At 44.4% G+C, this 22,003-nt stretch overlaps 1 protein-coding gene and 1 long non-coding RNA gene across 2 annotated transcripts in view; both read left to right on the forward strand.

Moving 5' to 3' along the window:
* LOC308479482 overlaps nt 1-22,003 on the forward strand; it is a 418,695-nt gene that overhangs the window by 293,862 nt on the left and 102,830 nt on the right. The gene's annotated exons all lie outside the window — the stretch shown is intronic.
* MLN (motilin) lies at nt 4,727-21,538 on the forward strand. The gene is made up of 5 exons (XM_081010193.1): nt 4,727-4,824; nt 15,825-15,942; nt 16,905-17,009; nt 19,397-19,502; nt 21,426-21,538. The coding sequence occupies exons 1-5, from the start codon at nt 4,742-4,744 to the stop codon at nt 21,431-21,433; spliced, it is 420 nt and encodes a 139-aa protein (XP_080866319.1). The 5' UTR covers nt 4,727-4,741; the 3' UTR covers nt 21,434-21,538.

Below are 22,003 nucleotides of genomic sequence, written 5' to 3' on the forward strand. Positions count from 1 at the left end.
AAAATCTAATATTAAGAAAAATGTATTAAAAGTTGCCAAAGGCACTTTTCTTCATTAGCAAAGCTGAACACCCACAGATAGCGGTGGTGGCGGCTGTTGTCCAGAATGCATCTGTGCATTCACTGGCACCAGTTTGCAAACGCTGCTTGGATAAGAATATGCTCTGTTTTACACCACAGATCAAATCATTTGCAAACAGAGGGATTAAAATTGGAGTTTTGTGTGGGCTTGATCCAGTGGACAAGATGGGTGCCTCTAAAACAAACCTCTGTAAGATGATGTGTCTGCATTACCTAGAATTCTGAGTAAGGTGCTTGCACACGCAGTGTTAGAAATCTGTGGTGTAGCTGTGTTTTCCTTGAGTTTGGTTACCAAACGCAGCTTGATATTTAAATAAATGCTGGTTCTCATGAACAGACAGCACATGGATCCCCACCACACACACAAACCCTTTATGCTGTGATTTATGCACAAATCATCTTAATGAGAGTTCAGCAGAGATGTGCCAAATCACAATTTGTGTTCACAACAAATCATTTGTTAATCATGGTGCAATCAAGAAAAAGCAGCCACCCATGTTAATTGTATTTATTTCTATAGTACCACCTACTCTACATGCTCAGGGATTGTGTGAATTGGTCCTCCATCTCCTAACCATCCAAAGACTTGTGGGTTTTCAGGAAAAGAGGAGAAGCAACTTGAATATATAATTTTGGTCCAAGGACTCAATGGCTGAGTTTAGATGGTCTGCAAAGGTTTTATAAACCATGGTTTATGGAGGTGCGGATGAGCACCAAGGCTGTTTGCTCCTCACTCATCCCTCCTCTACACTGCCATCCTTCTATTGCACTCTGGGTTCGGCATTAAGCAGAGTTTCCTGTTATATCTAAGACCCAGGAACTCAGGGTTCATGCCAGTTAACAAACCAGGAAAATAAGCCAGGATCATAGACAGAACAGATGTCACATCAGCCTGTTCAGATGCAACAGGGAACCCTGGCTTAACTCAAAACAGGCTCTTAATGCAGAAGCCAGCACAACAGGAAGAGGGCCAAGAAGGATTAAGAGAAGGGCACACAGTTATGGTGTTCATTCACAGCTTCGTATGCCATGGCTAGCAAGCCTTTGGCAATCATCTGAATGCATCCACGGGGCAATGGAGATAATCTCCAATAACCATTCTGTTTGAGCATCGTGTCATAGGAAACTACAGACAAGAGCTTAGGAGTGGGATCTTTGGCCCTCCAGATGTTGCTGAACTACTACTCCCAACAGCCCTTGCAAACATAGCTAATGGCCAGAGATCATGGAAGTTGTAATTCAAAAACTTCTGGAGGGCTAAAGGTTCCCCATGCTTGATGTAGCCCCTGCGGCTCTCCAGAACCTTTGTCTGAGAAATCTCCCATCACCTGCTATCTGATCCTTTTCTCTGGAGATAGTAGGGACTGGACATGCTCAGTAGCCGATGATGCGGTCAGGCTGTGTTGCTTGCCAACCTCCCTCCTGCCAAGTCACTGCTGCATGCCATGACAGAGAGGGTAGTAAGACTGGTGCAGTGCAAACATGCCGTTGGAGCCAATCTGGTCTCCTGCCGGGACATTTGCACCATGCTGCCCATGCTTCCACTTCATTCCTTTCTGTCACAGTATGCAGCAGCAGCAATTTGGCCAGGTAAGCAGCACAGCCCCACTGCACCGTCTGCTACGGCGCTAATCCAAACTTTTAGTCCCAAAACTCAGCTTCATTTAAACTGAAACACTGAATTTAGCAGTGGATTTCAGGAGCTGCGAGTCTTCCTCCATCAGAAGACTATTGATCTCATCTTCACGTGTTGAAAAGAAGCATCGCCTCACTGTAATTAATGATTCCTCGGCAGTTTCCACCAGGTATGTCTTTTGAAGAGCGTTGGTTGTGCTCCAGCAGCAGCTCTACAAACACATGCCGTGGAAACCACATCGGCATAGTTAATTTGTCCTCTGACATCTAATTGATACAAATATGATTGATCTAACCATTTTATTTTTATTTTTAAAACTGTCCCTCATGCTGGCTGGCAGACACATTTCACTGGCACAAAAAAGGGAGAAAGATATGAAAGTTTTGTGCTTTCAAAGAATGACCTTTCCTGATAATTAATTTGCTGTTCCCAGCACCATCTGCTGTCTCGCAGCCACATCCATCATTGCTGTAAAAAAAATTAAAGCTCAATTAAAATGAAAACTGGTGTCACAAATTTGTCAGGGGAAGGCACAAAGTTCTGAGCAGCAAAGCCATTTGACCCCTCCTGGAGGTTTACAGCTGGGCCCACTTCACAGGATTTACGATAACCTATCATAAATACAAAGGGCTCTGGGGAGTGCCTTAACTACCAGCACATTTCTAGGGTGTGTTTTGATCAAAGATGACATTATTGACTGGGATGATAACCGGGAACGTGTCATAAAACTTGGGTGAAATTCTATAGTTGAACGTGTTTGCATTGAGCCGCTGTCAGCCAAAGCAGATGAGGAAAACTCTTTTAAGCAGCCCACGTCTCCAACCCCCTTGTATCTGGAAAGCAGAGAGAATGCTCAGAATCCGTACGCAGCAGGAGAAATGTTCCTTGAAATAAATAAAGAAAGAATCTGTTATTTATTTGTCATTTATTTTAGATACGTCTGCCCTATGCTTTGGTCGACAAGGCTTCCAGAGCACCTTACAAATGCAGTCAAGGATAGATGCAACCAATAATAAATAATTGAACCAAACAGATAATCATAATAAAAGCAGCAGTTAGGGCCAACATCTAAAAGGTTTTTAAAACCCAGCATAAAATGCAGGCTACTTTAGAAGGCTAAGATGAATTCACCTGGCACTAAAATAAAATAAAATAAAATGGATACCAGGTGAGTCTCTCTGGCAACCTCTTATGGACAGGGGAAATAACCCAGCTGCTATTAATCAGAACTGAGATATATTTGGAAGCCTTTGTGTCCAGAGTTGTGGCTTCTCCAGCCAAACTCCATTGTGGTTGCTTCTTCCCCTAACAATGGGATAACACTGAGGGAGTCACCTTTGGAGTCAATGCGTGTCCTCTGTTGGTCATTTGCGCTCAGACAGTTCCACTGTACACTGTATCAAGAAATGGAAGTGGCTGACTGATTAGATAGATAGATAGTCAGTCTCAGAGGAAGTTTGCTACCTTCATACTTTGAAGCATTTTCCCACTCACCTCAGGGCTACACACACTCACTTAGACTAATGAAAGGAAGAAAGCTGAGATTACAGTTTCAAGTGTCTGGGCTTCAAAGAATAGCCCCCCAGGGCAATAGTTCAATAACAGAATGAAATGCAGACTTGGAAGATCTACCCGTTTGTAAGTACCTTTTACCATGTATGTACAAAGCATTAAATAGAAAAGGTTCATCATAAATCAGTGTCATGTATGTCTAGGCAAAGTAATCCATGAAAAAAAAGAATGAATTGCACACTCCAGATGATGATACATTGAATTAAAAATGTTTATTTGGCACAGCTTTGTGTAAGTAATGTGAGTTATCATTTCTGACAGTGGTAAAGATTTAACTTTCAGAATCTCAGTGTTTACATAATTATGGAGTGACACCTTAATTTTCTGTAATACTTCAAAGATATGGGTAAGTGGTTAAAAAAAAAAATGCTTAAAAGCTGTAATTTTCCACAATTCATTCAAACTGATAAACACTGAAAGACTTCCTTTACAAACAAACATGGATGTACTCTCTGTTGGTATGAAATTCTACACAGCCTAATTATAGATATTAAGACTTAGCAAATTAAGTAACAGGAAATCAAGCCAGCTACTCTAGAACACAGAGAATGGTCGACAAGATTCACAGGCCTGAAGCCTGGCCCATGTTCTACAGCAAGGAAAGGAAACCCCTTCTTTCAGCCCATGGCCACATTTATTCATGGACAACCTTCTGGGGGGTGGGGGCACATGTCCGTGGTGCTCAGGACCAGATACAACACTGGGCAGAGCATGTGTGGCAGGCTACATTCCAGCCAAGCAAAAGTCACAGGTTTCGACACAGCCACCTCTGCAACCTCTATCCAGTCAAGCAAGAGGCATCATCATGCATTTGAGCCAGACAACAGGCAAGGAGCACATTTAGTTGTGCTCTGGGGAAAATGCTGAGGGCTAGACAGAGGGGCTTGGAGGACCACATTTGGCTTTCAAGTCTGAGATTCCCCACCCCTGTTACCCAAAGTAAACTTGGGTTTGTCAGCAAGTATATACTCAACAGGGAGCTACAGCCAAGCCTGGCATTCTGATGCATATACCTCTACATCAGACACTTGTATTTGCAAACATATTTGTTGCATTCACACTGTACATTTTTAAGATGTGCTCCAAAATATGTAATGTTGCATTAAGAGACCCTTAGCAAGAGCTTTGTCACTAAGATGAAAAGGCCATTCCTTGAATTCAAATGGCATTGTGAGTGTGTACAATTATTTAGGATTGTGGATCAAACATTTTAACAAAATCACTGGGAAGGAGGCGAGGAAAGGGATGGGGATGAAAGCACAGCCCAGAATTCCCAGTGGCAGCAACCAAGGGAAGCAACGCTCCTTGGAAACTCAGGATTCTTACCTGGTATGTGCAACAAAACCATTTCTATGTTCCTACATTTCCAATCAATCCAATGTATTCAAGGGCCATGAATACTGACAAGGGCTGTTGATGTCATTAGGAGCTGGTAATGGTTATATAAAGGCCAATGAGATCAGACCAGAGAGAAGAACAGACAAGGGGAATCTGCAGAGCACTGTTCCACAGACAAGGAGGCAGCACATTCACTAGGTAAGCATTTCTGCCCTTTCATTTCTATGCAATGTAAATCTTCCGTGGAGAGACAGTGGAGTTTAGGGATCTCAGATGTCTCCGTATATGGGTGTATCATTCTGTTTTGTGGCCCAGAATGTTCACTCTGTAAGCCCAGGACAATTGAACAAGAATGGGCTTCTGTGTTCTTTCCCTGTGTGAATAATAATTTAAAAAACCATTTTCGATCTCTGTGCAATGTAAGCATACTTTAGAAAATCCTTGAAAATGCACAGATCTTCTGTGGAGGCTCAAAGTATGGGTGAATTTCACTCTAGTGATGTCAAGAAAGGCTACCATTATGTCCACACCAATATTATTACAATGATTGGGACTCTGCAGTTACAATGTCCCATCACATCTGCATCTTCTCAGTGTCACAGTCCACTTTTGTACCTGATAAATTAAATCCTTACCTATAAAAGCTGATGCCTCATTAAAACAGAGTCTCTGGCACATACGTATTGCTTTTCTATACACTTAGCTCTTCTGCACTTTCCTTGCTTGTAGTTATAGCCCCCTCCATTGCCTAAATGGTCTTCTGAGCAGTTTATAAGAATAGAAACCATTTTAAAGCAACTATCACATTGCAATGAGGGCTGTGCTTAATTTTGGACAGAAGGTCAAATCCAAATATGACTTTTTATTTTATCATTTTTGGAAAGCTACTTGCATTCCCACATTCGCCCCCTCCCCCCCCCATCCCTTACAACAGGTATGGGGAAGCTGTGACCCTCCAAATGTTATTGCTGGATTCCAGCTCCCATTATCCCTGACCATTGGCCAAGCTGGTTGGGACTGATGGGAGTTGTAGTCCAGCAACACCCAGGGGGTCACAGAATCCCCATTATCATTCACTGTTCCCAGAGTTTCTATGCCCCATTCTAAGTAGCAGGCACTGCAGTAGAGAAGGGAAATAACAAGCTCCACATTATCATGTAATGCATCTTCTTTAATTAAAATCACCCGGGAGATCTGCAAGGCAATGTGAATTGGCAGCAGCCACACATTTGTGATGCTATGTCGTTTAGCCCCAACACTAAAGCTATATCCAGGCATTTGCCTGAGCACGCAAAATGTTAAACCAGGGAAATGTTAAACTGCTGATGAGGGCAGGGGCATGCATGAACTTAAGTACCATCCCCAGTGTCCTCAGGCACAAGCAGGTTGTGCTTCAGATCTTTGCATGATTAGCATGAAGGTCTGAGAAACCTCCATAAGAGTGAGAATCCTGACTTACCACCGTTTCTGATCATGGGGAGAGTTTCTGCTGACTGAACATGGCTAATGTGCGTGGCACTTCACAGAGCACAATAGCACAGGTCCCAGCTGCCCCAAGGAACATACAATCTGAAATCCAACACAGGGGGAACAATAGGGGAAGGCAAGGCAATCATAAACAGAGAAGCAATGTGCAACTCTTTCAAGTTACAGAATTTGGAAAAAGAAGAAAACAGACTATCAAAAATTGCTTAACAGTAGGAACAATATTGGTCCAAAATAAATGTGATGTTTGACACATTGCTTGCCCTTGCATGGTTGATTTTTTTCCTCAACAAAAAGCTGAACTGGGGGACCTTGACATTTTGCCCCCTTTGCCCCCACCAGTTTCCCACTTGGAATTGTTCACACCCCACACACACCTGCTATTTGCAATAGGAAGAAACCCCTCCTTGACACTGATGGGAGTTTTCCTCCCATTGCAAAAGACAGGCATGGGAAACAGTCTGATTTCAACCCCAGGCCATGGTGTGGACAAAGGGTTAACACTCCTGTGCCTCCCTGACATGGTCCGAATTCAGCTCTCCCTCCCCAAGTTCCCTATTTGTTAAAGAAAAATGAACCTGGCAAATAATAATAATAATAATAATAATAAATTTTATTTATATCCCGCCCTCCCCAGCCGAAGCCGGGCTCAGGGCGGCTAACAACACTAAAATAGTGCAACATTATAAAAACATCAAAGAATTAATTAAAATCAAAATTGATGGCAACCATAAACTAAAGTATTGTAAAGATTGCCAAAGGAGGGAGTCAGGCTGCGCCCTGACCAAAGGCCTGGTGGAACAGCTCTGTCTTGCAGGCCCTGCGGAAAGATGTCAAGTCCTGGAGGGCCCTTGTCTCTTGTGACAGAGCGTTCCACCAGGTTGGAGCCGCAGCCGAAAAAGCCCTGGCTCTAGTTGAGGCCAGCCTAACCTCTCTGAGGCCTGGGACCTTCAAGATGTTTTTATTTGAAGACCGTAAGTTCCTCTGTGGGGCATACCAGGAGAGGCGGTCCCGTAGATACGAGGGTCCTAGGCCGTATAGGGCTTTGAAGGTTAAAACCAGCACCTTAAACCTGATCCTGTACTCCACCGGGAGCCAGTGCAGCTGGTATAGCACCGGATGAATGTGATCCCGCAGCGAAGACCCCGTAAGGAGTCTCGCTGCGGCATTCTGCACCCGCTGGAGTTTCTGGGTCAGTCTCAGGGGCAGCCCCACGTAGAGCGAGTTACAATAATCCAGTCTGGAGGTGACCGTCGCGTGGATCACAGTGGCTAGGTCAGGGCGAGAGAGGTAAGGAGCCAACTGCTTAGCTTGGCGGAGATGAAAAAATGCCGCCTTTGTTATAGCTGCAATCTGCGCCTCCATGGAGAGGGAGGTATCGAAGATTACACCCAAACTCTTAACGGACGGTGCTGGCACTAATTGCACCCCCGCAAGAGATGGGAGTTGCCCCCTCAATCCCATATCGTCCCGTCCCAGCCAGAGGACCTCTGTCTTCGAAGGATTTAACTTCAACCGGCTCCCACGTAGCCATCCAGCCACAGCCTCCAAGCATCTGATCAGTGTGTCTGGGGCCGAGTCAGGATGGCCATCCATCAGCAGATAGAGTTGGGTGTCATCAGCATACTGATGGCAGCCCAGCCCAAAACTCCGGACAAGCTGGGCGAGGGGGCGCATAAAGATGTTAAAAAGCATCGGGGAGAGTATCGCACCCTGGGGCACTCCACACACCAAGGAGTGGCGGGATGACAGTTCCCCCCCAAGCGCCACCCTCTGTCCCCGACCAGAGAGAAACGAGCGCAGCCATTGAAGGACTGTGCCCTGGATCCCCACGTCGGCAAGGCGGTGGTCCAGGAGTTCGTGATCGACCATGTCGAAGGCTGCTGACAGGTCTAGAAGAATCAGCAGCCCCGACCCGCCTCGATCCAGCTGCCTGCGGAGATCATCTGTTAGGGCGACCAGAGCCGTCTCGGTCCCATGACCAGCGCGGAAGCCGGACTGGAATGGATCCAGAGCCGATGTTTCATCCAGAAACCTACCAAGCTGTTCAGCAACCGCTCTCTCAATCACCTTACCCAGGAATGGAAGATTCGAAACTGGGCGGTAATTGGATAGATCTAAGGGATCTAATGATGTTTTCTTTAAGAGCGGACGCACCACTGCCTCCTTCAGTTCCCCTGGGAATGTCCCGGTGCCAAGGGACAGATTGATGATATCCCCCAGGGGGGCCCGCACCTCGTCTGGACACGCTCTAATCAGCCAAGACGGGCACGGGTCGAGAGGACAAGTGGTGGGCTTTCCAGCTCGGAGGAGTCTGTCCACATCGGCTGGGGATATCCGGTCAAAGTGGTCCAATACTGGACCCGAGGACAGTCGAGGGGCCTCCAGTTCCTTTATTGTATCCAAATTGGCAGGGAGGTCATGGCGGAGCGACAGGACCTTCTCCGCAAAAAAGCTCGCAAATGCCTCACAGCTGTGTGTCAAATTATTATTTAAATTTGGCTGTCCTTCGAGGGACGTTAAAGACCGAATTACACTAAATAATTGTGCCGGGCGAGAGCTAGCGGATGCAATGGAGGCCGAGAAGTAGGACTTCTTAGCGGCCTTCACTGCCATCTCGTAGGTTTTCATAAAAACTCTATAAGATGTTCTTGAGGCTCCGTCACGGGCACCCCGCCATACTCGCTCTAGCCGTCTGAGGTCCCGCTTCATTTTCCGGAGCTCCTCAGTAAACCAGGGAGCCCGGTTTCTGCGGGGTCGCAGAGGGCACTTAGGTGCGATCTCATTGATGGCTGCCAGGAGCTGGGTATTCCAGCCCTCAACAAGCTCAGTCAATGAGTCGCCAGGGGGAGAAAGGTCCCGCAAGGCTTGACGGAACCTATCAGGGTCCATCAGCCTCCGCGGGCGAGCCCAAATCGGCTCGCCACCTAAGCAGGGTGGGGGTGGAACATCAATCCTGGCTTTCAGAGCATAGTGATCAGACCATGGCACCTTGATCGAAGGAAACATGATCACATCTATACCGACACCAAAGATCAAATCCAACGTGTGGCCTGCTTGATGTGTGGGGCCCGAAACAAACTGGGAGAGCCCTAGTGTCGCCATGGAAGACACCAGGTCCAGAGCCTGTGAGGAGGGAGTGGCATCGGCATGGATGTTGAAGTCCCCCAATACCAATAGGTTAGGGAACTCCAAGGCCCAGCCGGCCACCGCCTCCAGCAGGCCTGACAGGGTGGCTGCTGGTGCGCTAGGTGGCCGGTACACCAGCCAGACAGCCAAGCTCACCTCGGAGCCCCACACTAGGCCAACACATTCAATGCCGGGGATCGATGGCGGTGGTAGAGCCCTGAAAGAACAATCTTCCCGGATTAATAATGCCACCCCTCCCCCCCGGCCCACAGTCCGTGACTGGTGGAGGACGGAAAAACCCGGGGGCGCCATCTCTCGTAAGGTAACAGTATCCCCTTCGCGCACCCAGGTCTCCGTCACACAAGCCAGGTCGACCCCCTGCGAGATGATGAAATCTCGCATGGTGGCGGTTTTGTTGCCTATAGACCTGGCATTGCACAACACCAGTGACGGAGGTGAGTAATCCTTGCTCACCCTACCCTCGTCTCTCGGGATGGGGCGCAGATTGGAAGGGGTACGAGCATATCCGTATCTCGATCCCCTTCGCCTATAACATCTGCCCCCACCGCCATACCTCCCTCGCCCCTCCACAGTAGGAATCCCAAGCCTCATACTCGCCTCCATTTACAAAATACAAAAGCAAACAAACAAACAAACAAAAAACAATTACACCAAAACAAAACCAATCCCCACCCCACTCAACAACCATCCCACCCCAACCCAAAATAAAAGAAAACAAAATAAAAATACATGGATAAAAACCACCGTTTATGGTGGTACAACAAAGTAAAAAGTAAAAACACTTTTAAAACACTTTAAAATATATAAAACGTTTAAACATTTGCTGCTGCAGCACCAGTGTCCTTAAAGTTGTGGCGGTGGTGAGTATGGGGCCCGCCCCCAGGCCCAAGATGGAGAATGGGCTTGCAGGGGGAGCGGTCCTCCCCAAGACTCACCGGCAAAGCGGCAGCAGCAATGTCCCGAGGCCTCCTTGGAGCCTTATATGCTGACGTCTAGTTTGGCTCCCCAATTCTAATGTTTCTGGGTAGAGGAGAGATAAAAGCAAATGTTTAAACAAAAGAGACAGTGCTTCCTACAATTCCTTCTCTGCCTCCACATTAATTTCCCCCTTGTTTTGTACCGATGTGCACGATGACACCTGAAAAAAATGGTCAGAGAAATGGAATCAGGCCCCGAAGATGTCCAATTTTGAATCACACCTTTTCAAAATGTTACCAGTGCAGCTAATTTACAAACAGCAAACACACTATTCGCCTTGGGAGGCACCAAGCTGCAGTGTTAATGTTTGAAAGACGTGCCCTGTTTGCAAAACAAGGAAGGGGCAATCCGTAGTCTCACCAATCAAACAACAGAAAAACTAGGGGCTCTTTCCCTGGTAGCAGAGAAACAGCAAGGCTAGTCAAGAGCAAGGGGGAAGCTAACTGGCTTTGAGGCTCTGCGGTGTTATGCTGAAATTACAAATAAAGTAGCACGAAAGCACAATCATGCAAAGGTAATGTTGTGCAAAGAGAGAGAGGCAGATTGTGTTATATAGATCTGGGCAGCACCCTTTCAAATCATAGCAAACCACACTTCCCTCAACCTTATGGTGCAATTGGCTCGAAGCAGAATCCACGAATTTACTCTGGGGTTCTGGTCCCTAGCAACAATTTGTAGGCATGACAGCTGGTCAGGAAATAGAATATATGCTGCTGCTTCTTTTTTTACCTGATGAAAAATGTTGACCTTTTGTCTCTCTTCCTATTCAAGGAAGACATTTTATTTTAATCTTTTAGAAACTGGACGTTTTCCGGTTTCTGATGTGCTGTGCACACTGTGTCCATGGAAATGATGCACAGCCAAATGTGCAGCAGAATGGAAACAAAGCTCATCAACATTGGGTTCAAAAATAGCCAAAATAATAGTTCTGAACTGTCAGGTTCTTGGTGGGGGGACTAAACACAGCAATTATTTAAAGAAATGGGTTTATTTAAGGGCACCATTTGAAATGAGTGAAGGTGGCTCCAAATGTTCCAACGAAGGATGGAAGTGCTAATGTAAAAAGAAGATAATGGCAGCGGTTAAGTGGTTTGCAAATAAAGAGTACATGCAAAATAGTGATTTATTGCAATCTGTTGGTTCCCAGTAGCAATCGGAGGGGGTTGGAGGGGAGCACTAATTGGTACAAACAGTGCATTACAAACTAAATATGCAAATGACTGCTTTTTCTCCCACTGAATATACAGATACAGGTGCAGGAGTTCCAGGATCGTGGCAACAGCTCCACGAGAGAAGTAGGGACAATTACTAAAAGTATAACTTCCTCCTTGACATGCTCCCACTAGCCCAGTTTTTGTGTGACTTGATGAAGACTGGTTAGATTCTACTATCAGAGCAACAAAAGCTCAGTCTTCCTTTGCACCTGGCTGCTCAGTGCCAAATTAGACGCTGCATGTGTAAGTTTGTAACAAACTCCTAGTGGCCCTTTCATATCCACCCACCTGCAGAGAATGCAGCTTTGTGAAGTAATGATGTGGTGTTGGGGCCAATGGGTGCCTACCTCTTTCCTTGCCAGCCACCTCTCCACTCTACATTGACCTCCAAGCTGCTTTATCATCTGTAGGATTTCAAAGGGGTATTTGCCCCTGCAAATATGCATTGGGAGCCTTATGGTAGGATCACAAAAAAAAATCTGCTTTATATATTCAGACCATTGATCCATCTAGTTCAGTATTGTCCACATTGGAAACAGTTCTTCAATATTTCAGAGAGTTGTGAGCAGGGCTGGGCAGCCCATAAGGTGGCCTGAGGCAGCTGCCCTGGTGGCAGAATCTGCCCCACAGATGCCCCATCTGCCCCTGCTGCCGCTGGAGAAGTGAGGAGAAGAGGCAGCAGCTTCTGGTGAGATCTCGTGAGATCTTGTGGAACTCTCATGAGAATTTGCCGGAAGCCACCACCATGCAATCCTGGTAAGAAAGGCTTTGATGGGGGAGGAGGGGGAGTGCCTCAGGTGGTGAAATGGGGTGGGTCTCCCCTGTAGTGGGGGATTTAATGTGGGATAGTTCCATGTAGGCAGCTTGCTATAACAGAAACTGACTGCAGGCTGAGATTTTTTAGGCCTTTGACTCCGGACTGCTTCTCCTAGGCTCTGCCCCTATGTGGAGAACTTCAAATTCTTAAAGGCTGAACCCTCTGGCTTGAAGAAAGGTGCTTCTCTTCCATTCTATGCCCTCCTGTCTGATGTGTGCCCTGCACTGCTGGACCAGTGAGGTAGTGTGGGAGGCATTTGGTTCCTCAGGCTCATGGGAGGGTGCCCTTGAGGATTCTGGCTCTGGTTCTAAAAGCCCTGGTGTAATGAAAGGTTCTTCTGGGGACTTCTAGTGGTCTCCTGATGTTGAGCAGTCTATTTAGAACCCTGCTCCTTGATCTAGCTCCTTAGCTGGTGCCTCTGCAACCTCCAGTTCTGTGTCTGAATTGTTGCTGGATTCAGGGATCATAACACCTTGTGCATCTGTAGCCATGCAGTTGTTATGACACAATTTCCTTTATTGTTCTGCATTTGAACATGTGATCTGGACCAGTATCTATATTGGGATGGAAAGCCTGTGGTCCTCTAAATATTGTTGGACACCAACTCCCGTTATCCCCAACTAATGACCATGCTGACTGGGGCAGATGAGAGTTAGAGGTCTGCAACATCTGAAGGGCCACAGCCTCCCTATTTCTGATCTAGATAGAACATGATCCAGGAATAGAACTGAAACCCACCTCATCCATGTTAAAGGTGTAATTACATCAGATACTTCTCAGGTTTGTGCTCTTGTGTGCAGTCAAAAATGTGCATTGTGCACAATGTGGTGCAACATTTCTTGCACTAGCTTTTCAACTTTTCATGTGAGTGAGCACATCCTGTAGCACCTGAGCAGGTGTGAGATCAAGATTCCTGGGTGCAATGAAAATTTTGGATTTTTGATGTACTAAATTAAAGTACTCCCCCAAAACTCCACAGAGGAATGTCATATAAATGGCACCATGCTCAGTTCTTTTTCAACTTCCATGCCCTAATACATCTGGGTAATAAATGCACCAGAAGAATTAGTTTTTAGGTGCTGTACAATATTGGTTTCAGATCCTGCACAATTTTATTGGTACATAAAGGCTTGGTTTAGAACTAAATCTGACCCAAGAGCAGTACTTGAATAATGCCAAAAGCACTTTAAAAAAAATTAATTAAGTCTCAGGATAAAAATGAGCAAAGCTTCTAAGTACTTGGACCATGCTTCATTAAATTTGTTCAACAAAGAGCATTTAATAATTAAAAGGCTCTTGAATGTTTACATAAATCCTCCTTGTGATGTGGTATTGCTGTCCAGTCAAGTCGAAAACTGGTTTACAGCAGCCCCTTAAAGTCAGGCTCCCATAGAGTGAGAGTGACAAACCATGTTCTTAGCTCTGTACAACCTATCAAGGTTTATTAAGGAGCTCAGCGCACCAATGGGAATTGACCAGATGAGCTTATTAGGTCTTTTATAAGATTAGGGACTGTGACACAGCTGTCTGATTCTTTTCTTCCCCTCTGTGAAGCTTATGGAGGAAAAGAAAAAGGGGGGAATTACAATAATACTAATAGGAAAAGCAATATGTTTCTCTGCCAAGAGCTTTCTCATCAGGGGACAAATGGTAAGGAGGAAAGATGCAAAACCCTCATGCACATTCCCGTACTTGAATGACTAGATTTCTGAAACACAGCTATAAATTTACAGCATAGCTAGCAATATTGAACAGCAATTTAAAACTCCTGGAGATTTGGTTATAAATGCGGTAGGTTATTTCCTTATAACAAGCCAGTGGTGTTGGTCAACTGTTTTAAAAGCTTTCTGTCAATACCCCTGGGTTTTGATGTTATCTGGTAGCTAGAGAAGAAAACACAACCAAGGTCTCCCCAAGTCCTTGTTTCAGCTCAGGACAATGCATCAGTTCACATGAAACACAATTTCATAATTCCATAGAAGAAGAAGAAGAAGAAGAAGAAGAAGAAGAAGAAGAAGAAGAAGAAGAAGAAGAAGAAGGTCAGCATTGTGATGTGCCAGCGAGCACAGGTCAGCTTTCTCAAATGGATCTTGAGATGCTGCCCACAGGTGTTGGGAATAATGGCACCAAGAAGCAAGAAGAGGTAACACAGGAGCACACAAGCCCCACGCTCACAGAAGTGGAAATGGCTGCGTGTGAATCCACTTGGCATGTGAGCAAAGAAGTCTGTGAAGGTTGTCTGGGTTGTGTTCCAGCACTTTGCATCTTGAGTCATCCAGTTGCCATTTCCCGAGGAGCATGAATTTGAATGCTACACAAACAGTGCACTCCTGTGTGTGTGTATACTCAGAAGTAAGCCCCCATTGAGTTTAATGTGGTTTATTATTGAGTGGCTATAGGACTGCAGCTTTAGGCTCTCAAACCATTAGAAGAAGTCCAGAGTCAATTCCCCTACCTATACAGTTGCTCTGATGACTTACTTTCTGGAATATGAATGGCCACTGAGAAAAGAGGTGGGTTTTTTATTAGGCAAAAGATGTAGTTCCAGATACAGTTTACTGCATCACATTCCTGCTTCATTATCTCAATTCTAGCAAGCAAAGTCCTAAGCAATATAATAGCAGTTTCAGATGGTGTGCAGTTTCGCCTGTAAATTGCAGATTTATGAACGTTTTTCAGCTGACTTGCTGAATAACTAATAAGTGCTTATTAATCATCAGCCATCAAATCATATTTTGCTCTCCCTATATACTGCTTTCCATGTTCTAAACAGGGAACCAGCTTTCTATTTCAGCTTTTAGAGCAAGGGTAGGGGACCTGTAGCCCCGCCCCCCAAACATTTTTGAATTCCAGCTCCATCATCCCTGCCCACTGGCCACACTAGCTAGGGTTGAAGGAATTTAGAGTTCCACATGAGAAGAGCCACAGGTTCCCCATTCCTGCTTAAGAGCCGGGGTTACCAAACACTTCTTCGTTGTATTATGCTGCGTTACATGGCTATTCTGACTAACATATTTAACAGAGGAGGGGTGGTAATATTTTTAAGTGCTTTCCATTTTGTTCTTACCGGGTGTTATATTTCAGCTTGCTGTGCCTTGTCCCTAAATTATGTGTGATGAAGAGTGAGATAGAAATCCCATAAATAGAAATAAAATAATCTGGTATTTGGCCCAGTGTTGCCAAACTATAACTCTTACCAAACCTGGCTATTGGTCATGCTTGCTGGGGCTGGTGGAAGTTGTAGTAGAGTGGCATCGGGATGTTCAAAGGTTTCACATTCCTGGTGTAGAGGACTGGAAAACCTATAGTGGGACACATGGACATCACTTTTGTGCAAGATTCTTTGCAGCTCTGGCTGGTTGAGCTGCCACAATCATGTCCATCCGACCTCACCAGAGAGTGCCGCTCAGCCTTAACTGTGACCATAATTTCTGGCATGTAGATTCTCATGGTGGAAAAGGCCACACAAACCTGGATTGGAAAGTCACATGTGGTATCTGGCAAGTCTATGGCCAATCACATATATTTTTATTTTATTTTTTGTCATGCTTTAGGATGGTTCCAAGAAAGGTGGTGGTAACTCTTCTGTTCTTCTACATGGTAGCCATGCTGGCTAAACAGAGTGAAGGGTATCTCGCCTTCTACACTCCTGATGACTTCAGAAAAATGCAGGTTGGTATCTGGAAAACAGTGTGCCAGTGCTCAGGAAATGCCACAACTCAATGTTAACATGCATGATTTGTATACAAAAGGTCCCAGGTTCAGTCTTGGGCATCTCCAGACAGGGCTGGAATTAAGTTCCTGTCTGAATCATCAGAGAGCTACTGCCAGTCTACTGAATTTCGTATGTTCCTATGACAGAATTAGAAAGAGTACCAGGAAGTCTTATATGCTCACCATTCTGCAACTGTTTCTCCACCTCCTGCTTGGCATGATCCATGGTGATGTCCACCACCAATGGAAATTCTGGCCCAAGCCCACAGTAGTTCAATAAGTCCAGGAACAGACAGAAAATTAAGGGAAGGTCAGGACCCTGGATAAGGGTGAAGCTGCTGGTTCAGAACCATGGACAGAAAATGCAAGCTGTCTCAGCAGTGCTTTAGAACAGCTGGCAAAGTTCTACAGTCTGACCCACATAGTCCATGAGTGCCAGATCTTGCCAGTTAAAACGCCAGTGCCTTTTGCTGCAGCTGTTGGCTTTTTCTAGACAGTGGGGTTTCAAGCTCTGGGGACTGCTTTGGAGAAAGCTCATCGAGGCTCTCCTGATCCTCAGAAGAGCCTGTGATCCAGTAATCAGAGTAATGTAGCAGTGATATCTTCTCGGGGTTCAAGGAATGAGATGTGGACCCCAGTGCCATCGGACTTAAATTCAAAGGACCATGGAGTGGAACAAGCTTCTCCTTGGAAATGATGTTGTAGGAAGTCTTTGCATCTGAAGAATTTTGGTTCAGGGCAGTGACACTGCTCAAGCAGTGAGCTTTAGCCAGATTTTGTTGACAGTGATGCTGTGACCAGTTGCTATTGCCTGTCACCATTGTTATATTCATTTGAAATGGCAACATAGCCAACTTGGTTCTCATACAGTGACCCACCCCAAAGTGCCATTCTTAATATCTCTTGTCGTTTGGCCCTAGGAGAAAGAGAGGAACCGAGCACAGAAGAAATCTCTGACTTTGCAGCAGCAATCAGACACAGGAGATTTTCCTGAGCTGTCAGAAGATGAAGGACAGATCATCAAGGTAAATTGTGCTCCAAATTATGCCAACCATTACACTGATGACACCCAGCTCTATTTCTCTTTTGCACCTTAATTATGAGAGGCCGTGACTTTTTTAAAACATTACCTAGATGCAGTGGTGGGCTGGATGAGATTGAATACTGGTAAGACAGAGACTATATGAGTGAGTCTGTGGACTACAACTGGGATTGGACCGGAAGCTACAGATGGTGCAGAATGCTGCAGCCAAGTTGCTGAATGAAGCACATAGATGTGCACAAATGATACCTGTGCTTGGGGGGGGGGGGTCCAAACTTAGTTGAATACCATTCATGAACTTTTTGTCCTGGCTTTCCCTGAACCATAAGGTTATACTCTGTTTTATGTGATTCAATTCCCTTGATTTTTGCGTTATTTGCTTTTCTGTGGTTTTAGGCTGCTACGTTTTAATGATACTGCTTGTTTCTTGTATTGTATACCACTTAGAGATTTTAAAAGTATTAAGTGGCTTACAAATGCTTTCAAACAAACAAACAAGACAGGTACGGGCAGGTAGTTCTTCTAACATACGAGACAAAGCATCACACTGATTAGCAGGTAAAATAATGATGAAGAGGCAAGCTTATTTCAATTCTCATTGGGCAGAATCTCTGCTTTCATTGGTAAAAATTCACTGTTGTCCTCACTTCTCTGTAACGTTTTATTATTAATTTGTATCATCCATCCAACGTCTTGCAAGACTGCAAGATTCCAAGGGAATCTGTGGGACAATCTATCAATTTCATACAAATGCTATTATTACAACAAACTGTTATAAGAATTTTAAGGTCATATATTTAAAAAATGTTCATAAGGGAAAAGGAGCTTGTTTTTTTACTTATATCAAAACTATCACTTAGTCCCTAGAATGGCACTAGAGCTGAATGAAAGAGAAATTATCAAAAATCACTAGTAAAATATGACTGTTATTTTCCTCTTATTTGAATGAAGTTGACTCATTCCCTTAAACAATCTAAATGAAAGTAGGAAAATGGCTTGAGAACAGTCTGAAATACCGGTTTATATTTGTTGAAATGCTGTGCCTACATAAAAGGTGTGTGCTCTAATGTGTTGTATACAGCTGAAATCCTAACAGGATGTGATACAGTCAAGTCAGCTAATCACACATACAAATTGGCCTTTTTAAGAATTACAAAGCTACAAAGGCTTCAGGAGCTGTCCTGCCTAGCTACTATTGTGAATTACAACTTGGCTTAGGAAATTGTGTCCCCCAACCACCAGCTTACTGATTAACTGCAACACTTGCTTCAGATCTACAGTTTATGCATCTCTCATCTACTTCATTGTTTAGTCTCCTTTATAATCTTTAATATATTTTATGTTCGTATTGTGATGTGAAGTTTCCACTAACTCTTCCAGAAGCAACACTATGTTAATGGCAAACCTCAAAAATGTAGACAGGTGTCTTGAGCTTCAAGGCTAAATTCACCTCCACATCCCTCTCACTGATCTTACTGCAAGCAAAGGTGTTCTGAAAATGGAAATGGCTGTGGCTCAGGAGTAGAACAAAAAGTTCCAGGTTTAATCCTTGATGTTTTCAGGCGGGGCTGGGAGAAACCCCTGCCTAAAGCCATGAAGAGATGCTTTCAGCCAGTGTGGACAATACCAAATTGATGGACCAGTGGTCTAACGCAGGATAATGTGGCTTCCCATGTCCCTAAAGTATAGGTACTACCCTCTGTTCAGTATTGGCAAGCCTCAGTAAATGAAGACTTATTTGTAGCTAAGTAATTTTATAAATTAAGCTTGTCCAACCACTCAAGACCTGTGATCAAGTTCCCATCCATCTCAAATTTACCACACCAAAATCTTCATTATTCTAATCCATTTAGCTGGATTGCCTATTGGAAGTGCTTTAAAATCATGAAACTGGGTAGCGTAACTAAATATGGAGTTTATATTATTTAAGTTTGCTCCCAGAAGTCTTATCCTGCAGTTCTGTATTTCAGGAATTTGTCTGCATCCATGCATATTTCCTTATGTGACATTCTTGACATATTTTAATTTAAGGCCTATGGTTCAACCACAATCCAGATCAGAGTTCCACTGATTTCACATGGTGCTGCTCATGGTGTACTGGACTGCAGCGTTCAGCTTTTAAAAACTTGATAAATTGTCAAGACTTACAAGATGAGAAACAACTGGCATTGGCTTTTGCAACCTCCCTTTCAATGAGCGACTTAACCCTGCTCCACAGGTCACAAAGTCAAATGCTAAAATACTGGATCAGGAAATACCTTTAAGCAATAACAAATGATCCAACACTAATGATTCCTTCAGCGTGTGTGAGGCAGAAAGTTGTGGAAACATTGCTTTTTCTTTGCATGTTAACCCTACTTTTCTTCACAGCTGATTGCTCCAGTAGAAATAGGAATACATCTGTCCAAACAGCTGGAAAAATATCAAGATGTCCTGAAGGAACTCCTAACAGAGATGTTACCTGATACTCAGAATGGTACGATATTATCTGTCTCTCCCTTTCCTTGGAAGTCCTCGGCACAGAAATTCCAGGAATAGCTTTTGTGTCGTGTTGACTCGTTTTTAGAAAACTCCTGACCAAAGATCATAAATCCTTCTTCTATCAGCAGTGATTGCAGTCAAGAAAAAGTACACCCCAGCGACATTTTTCATTGGCACAATGCTTCTCCACTTAGGGCTCATCCACGTGGCCTTTTGTCCTACTGCTTTCTTCCAGGGAAAACCACTCCTTTGGCACTCACTCAGAGCAAACAGCAATATGGGTATCCACTCGATTGACATTTGCTCCAATTTAGCACTAAAGATCGGGTTTTCCTTGAGTAAAGGAGTGAGGCAAGCGGGAAACCACTCAGACCCATGCCTAGGTAAAAGGTAAGGTAGAGGACCCCTGGATGGTTAAGTCCAGTCAAAGGCGACTATGGGGTTGCAGCGCTCATCTCGTTTTCTGGCCAAGGGAGCCAGTGTATGTCCACAGACAGTTTTCCGGGTCATGTGGCCAGCATGACTAAACCGCTACTGGAGGACCATGACAAGTGCCAGAGAGCATGGAAACACCGTTTACCTTCCCGCCACAGTGGTATCTACTTGCACTAGTATGCTTTCAAACTGCTAGGTTGGCAGGAGCTGGGACAGAGCAATGGGAGCTCACCCCATCATGGGCATTCAAAACGGGGATTCAGCAAGCCCAAGAGACTCAGTGGTTTAGACCACAGTGCCACCTGCGTCAGGTTTTCCTTGGGTAAAGGAGCGAAGCAAGGGGGAAACCACTCAGATCCATGCCTAGAAAGTATGGGTCAAGCAAAAAAAAGCCTGCTTGGACCTGTGGCAATACATCAGCTACTGGAAAATCGTATATGTGACCAAAAAAAAACCACCCTACCATTGTTCTGTGCCCATTTTTATCAACTGTTGAGTTGCTCTCCTATATTGCACTTCTGTGGCAAACCTGGAGTTTTGTGTGATTATGATACGCAATGAATCAAGGGCTTCAGACTGGACTATGCATTATTTTCATGTGAGCTATTCCTGTTTCTCTCTGGAACTGATAATAGACTTGGAAATGAATTACACTGTGGGCTTGTAAAAAGATATTGCTGTTAATAACTCTTTAGGATTGCTTATCTTTCAGCCTTGAAATCAAAGGGAGTTTATGTACATGAGCTTGGGCACGATCAGAGAGCCTCATCTCGCTGAAAAGTTCCAAGCTATGCAAAGCGAAAATGGGGAATTAAAACACTAGTCCCAGGATTCTACTGAATAGCTAAAGACATTTGGATAGGATGTGACAAAATATTCAAATTACCTCTGCATCCGTAACTGGAGCCAGGTACTCAAAGACATGTGCCAACTTAGCTCTTTTGAAAATTTAATTAAAATCTCAGAATATCGTAATCAGAACTGCCAATAGCCTAATAGAGTAGGATTGTAGTCTGTCCTACACATGTGGGTGAGCAGGGCTTACTACTGCTGTTTGAAAATGCAGATCAGTTTAACATCATAGACATGTTTAGCCATTCCCCCAGAAATGCAACATCTTAAAACACACATGCAACTCCCCACCCCCATGTCTCTGCACATGTTCCTCTTTAGACCGCCAGGCAATTAACACAAAGGTCTGTAGAGGGTTTCAAAGTGCATTTAGTTGAACACACTAAGAAACCTCCCTACCCTCAAGAACACTATCCACAGTTTATGACCTCGTTTGTTCCAGCAAACCTCTGAATAACACCATGTAATTATCACAGAGAATTGTTACGATAATCTACTTAGTTTCAAACCATTTTTATTGTTGAAACCACCTTTTGTTTCTTCATTTGATGGATTAAGAAAATCCAAATTTGATCTTGTACAGTATCGATTCACAAACTTACATTGTTGTTTCTGTCTCCTCTCTTTATAGTTAATTGATGTTCTCGGAATGAGAAGACAAGAGCAAAAGACTAAACTGCAAATTTGCAAGATTCCACTTAACAGAAAGGCTGTCAGGAGTTGGGGGGAATACTTATGCAAGATAATAAAGCATGAAACTTAAATATATGATTAGTTTGTTCAAAGTTCATTTGAAAAGATTGACCCAAATGACATCTGAGAACATGAAAGGAAGATGTCACTACAAGTCACTCTGCATATGTAACATACATTAACTTCCTTCCACCAACATCAAAATACTTTGCAAATCCCAAGCAATTAAGAGCTTGTCCTCTGTACCATTCTCATGGCCTAATGTATTATGCTGATTATAATGAGGCATAAAGCCCTAGTGTCAGCAACTTCAGGAAGAGAGGAAAGCTTGCCTGTGCATATTTGTGCATATTTACAGTTGGACGTGGGTGGCGCTGTGGTCTAAACCACAGAGCCTAGGGCTTGCTGATCAGAAGAATAGTGGATCGAATCCCCGTGACGGGGTGAGCTCCAGTTGCTCGGTCCCTGCTTCTGCCAACCTAGCAGTTCGAAAGCATGTCAAAGTGCAAGTAAATA

Source organism: Podarcis pityusensis (assembly GCF_964106645.2).
Source record: "Podarcis pityusensis genome assembly, chromosome: 6".
Lineage (NCBI taxonomy): Eukaryota > Metazoa > Chordata > Lepidosauria > Squamata > Lacertidae > Podarcis > Podarcis pityusensis.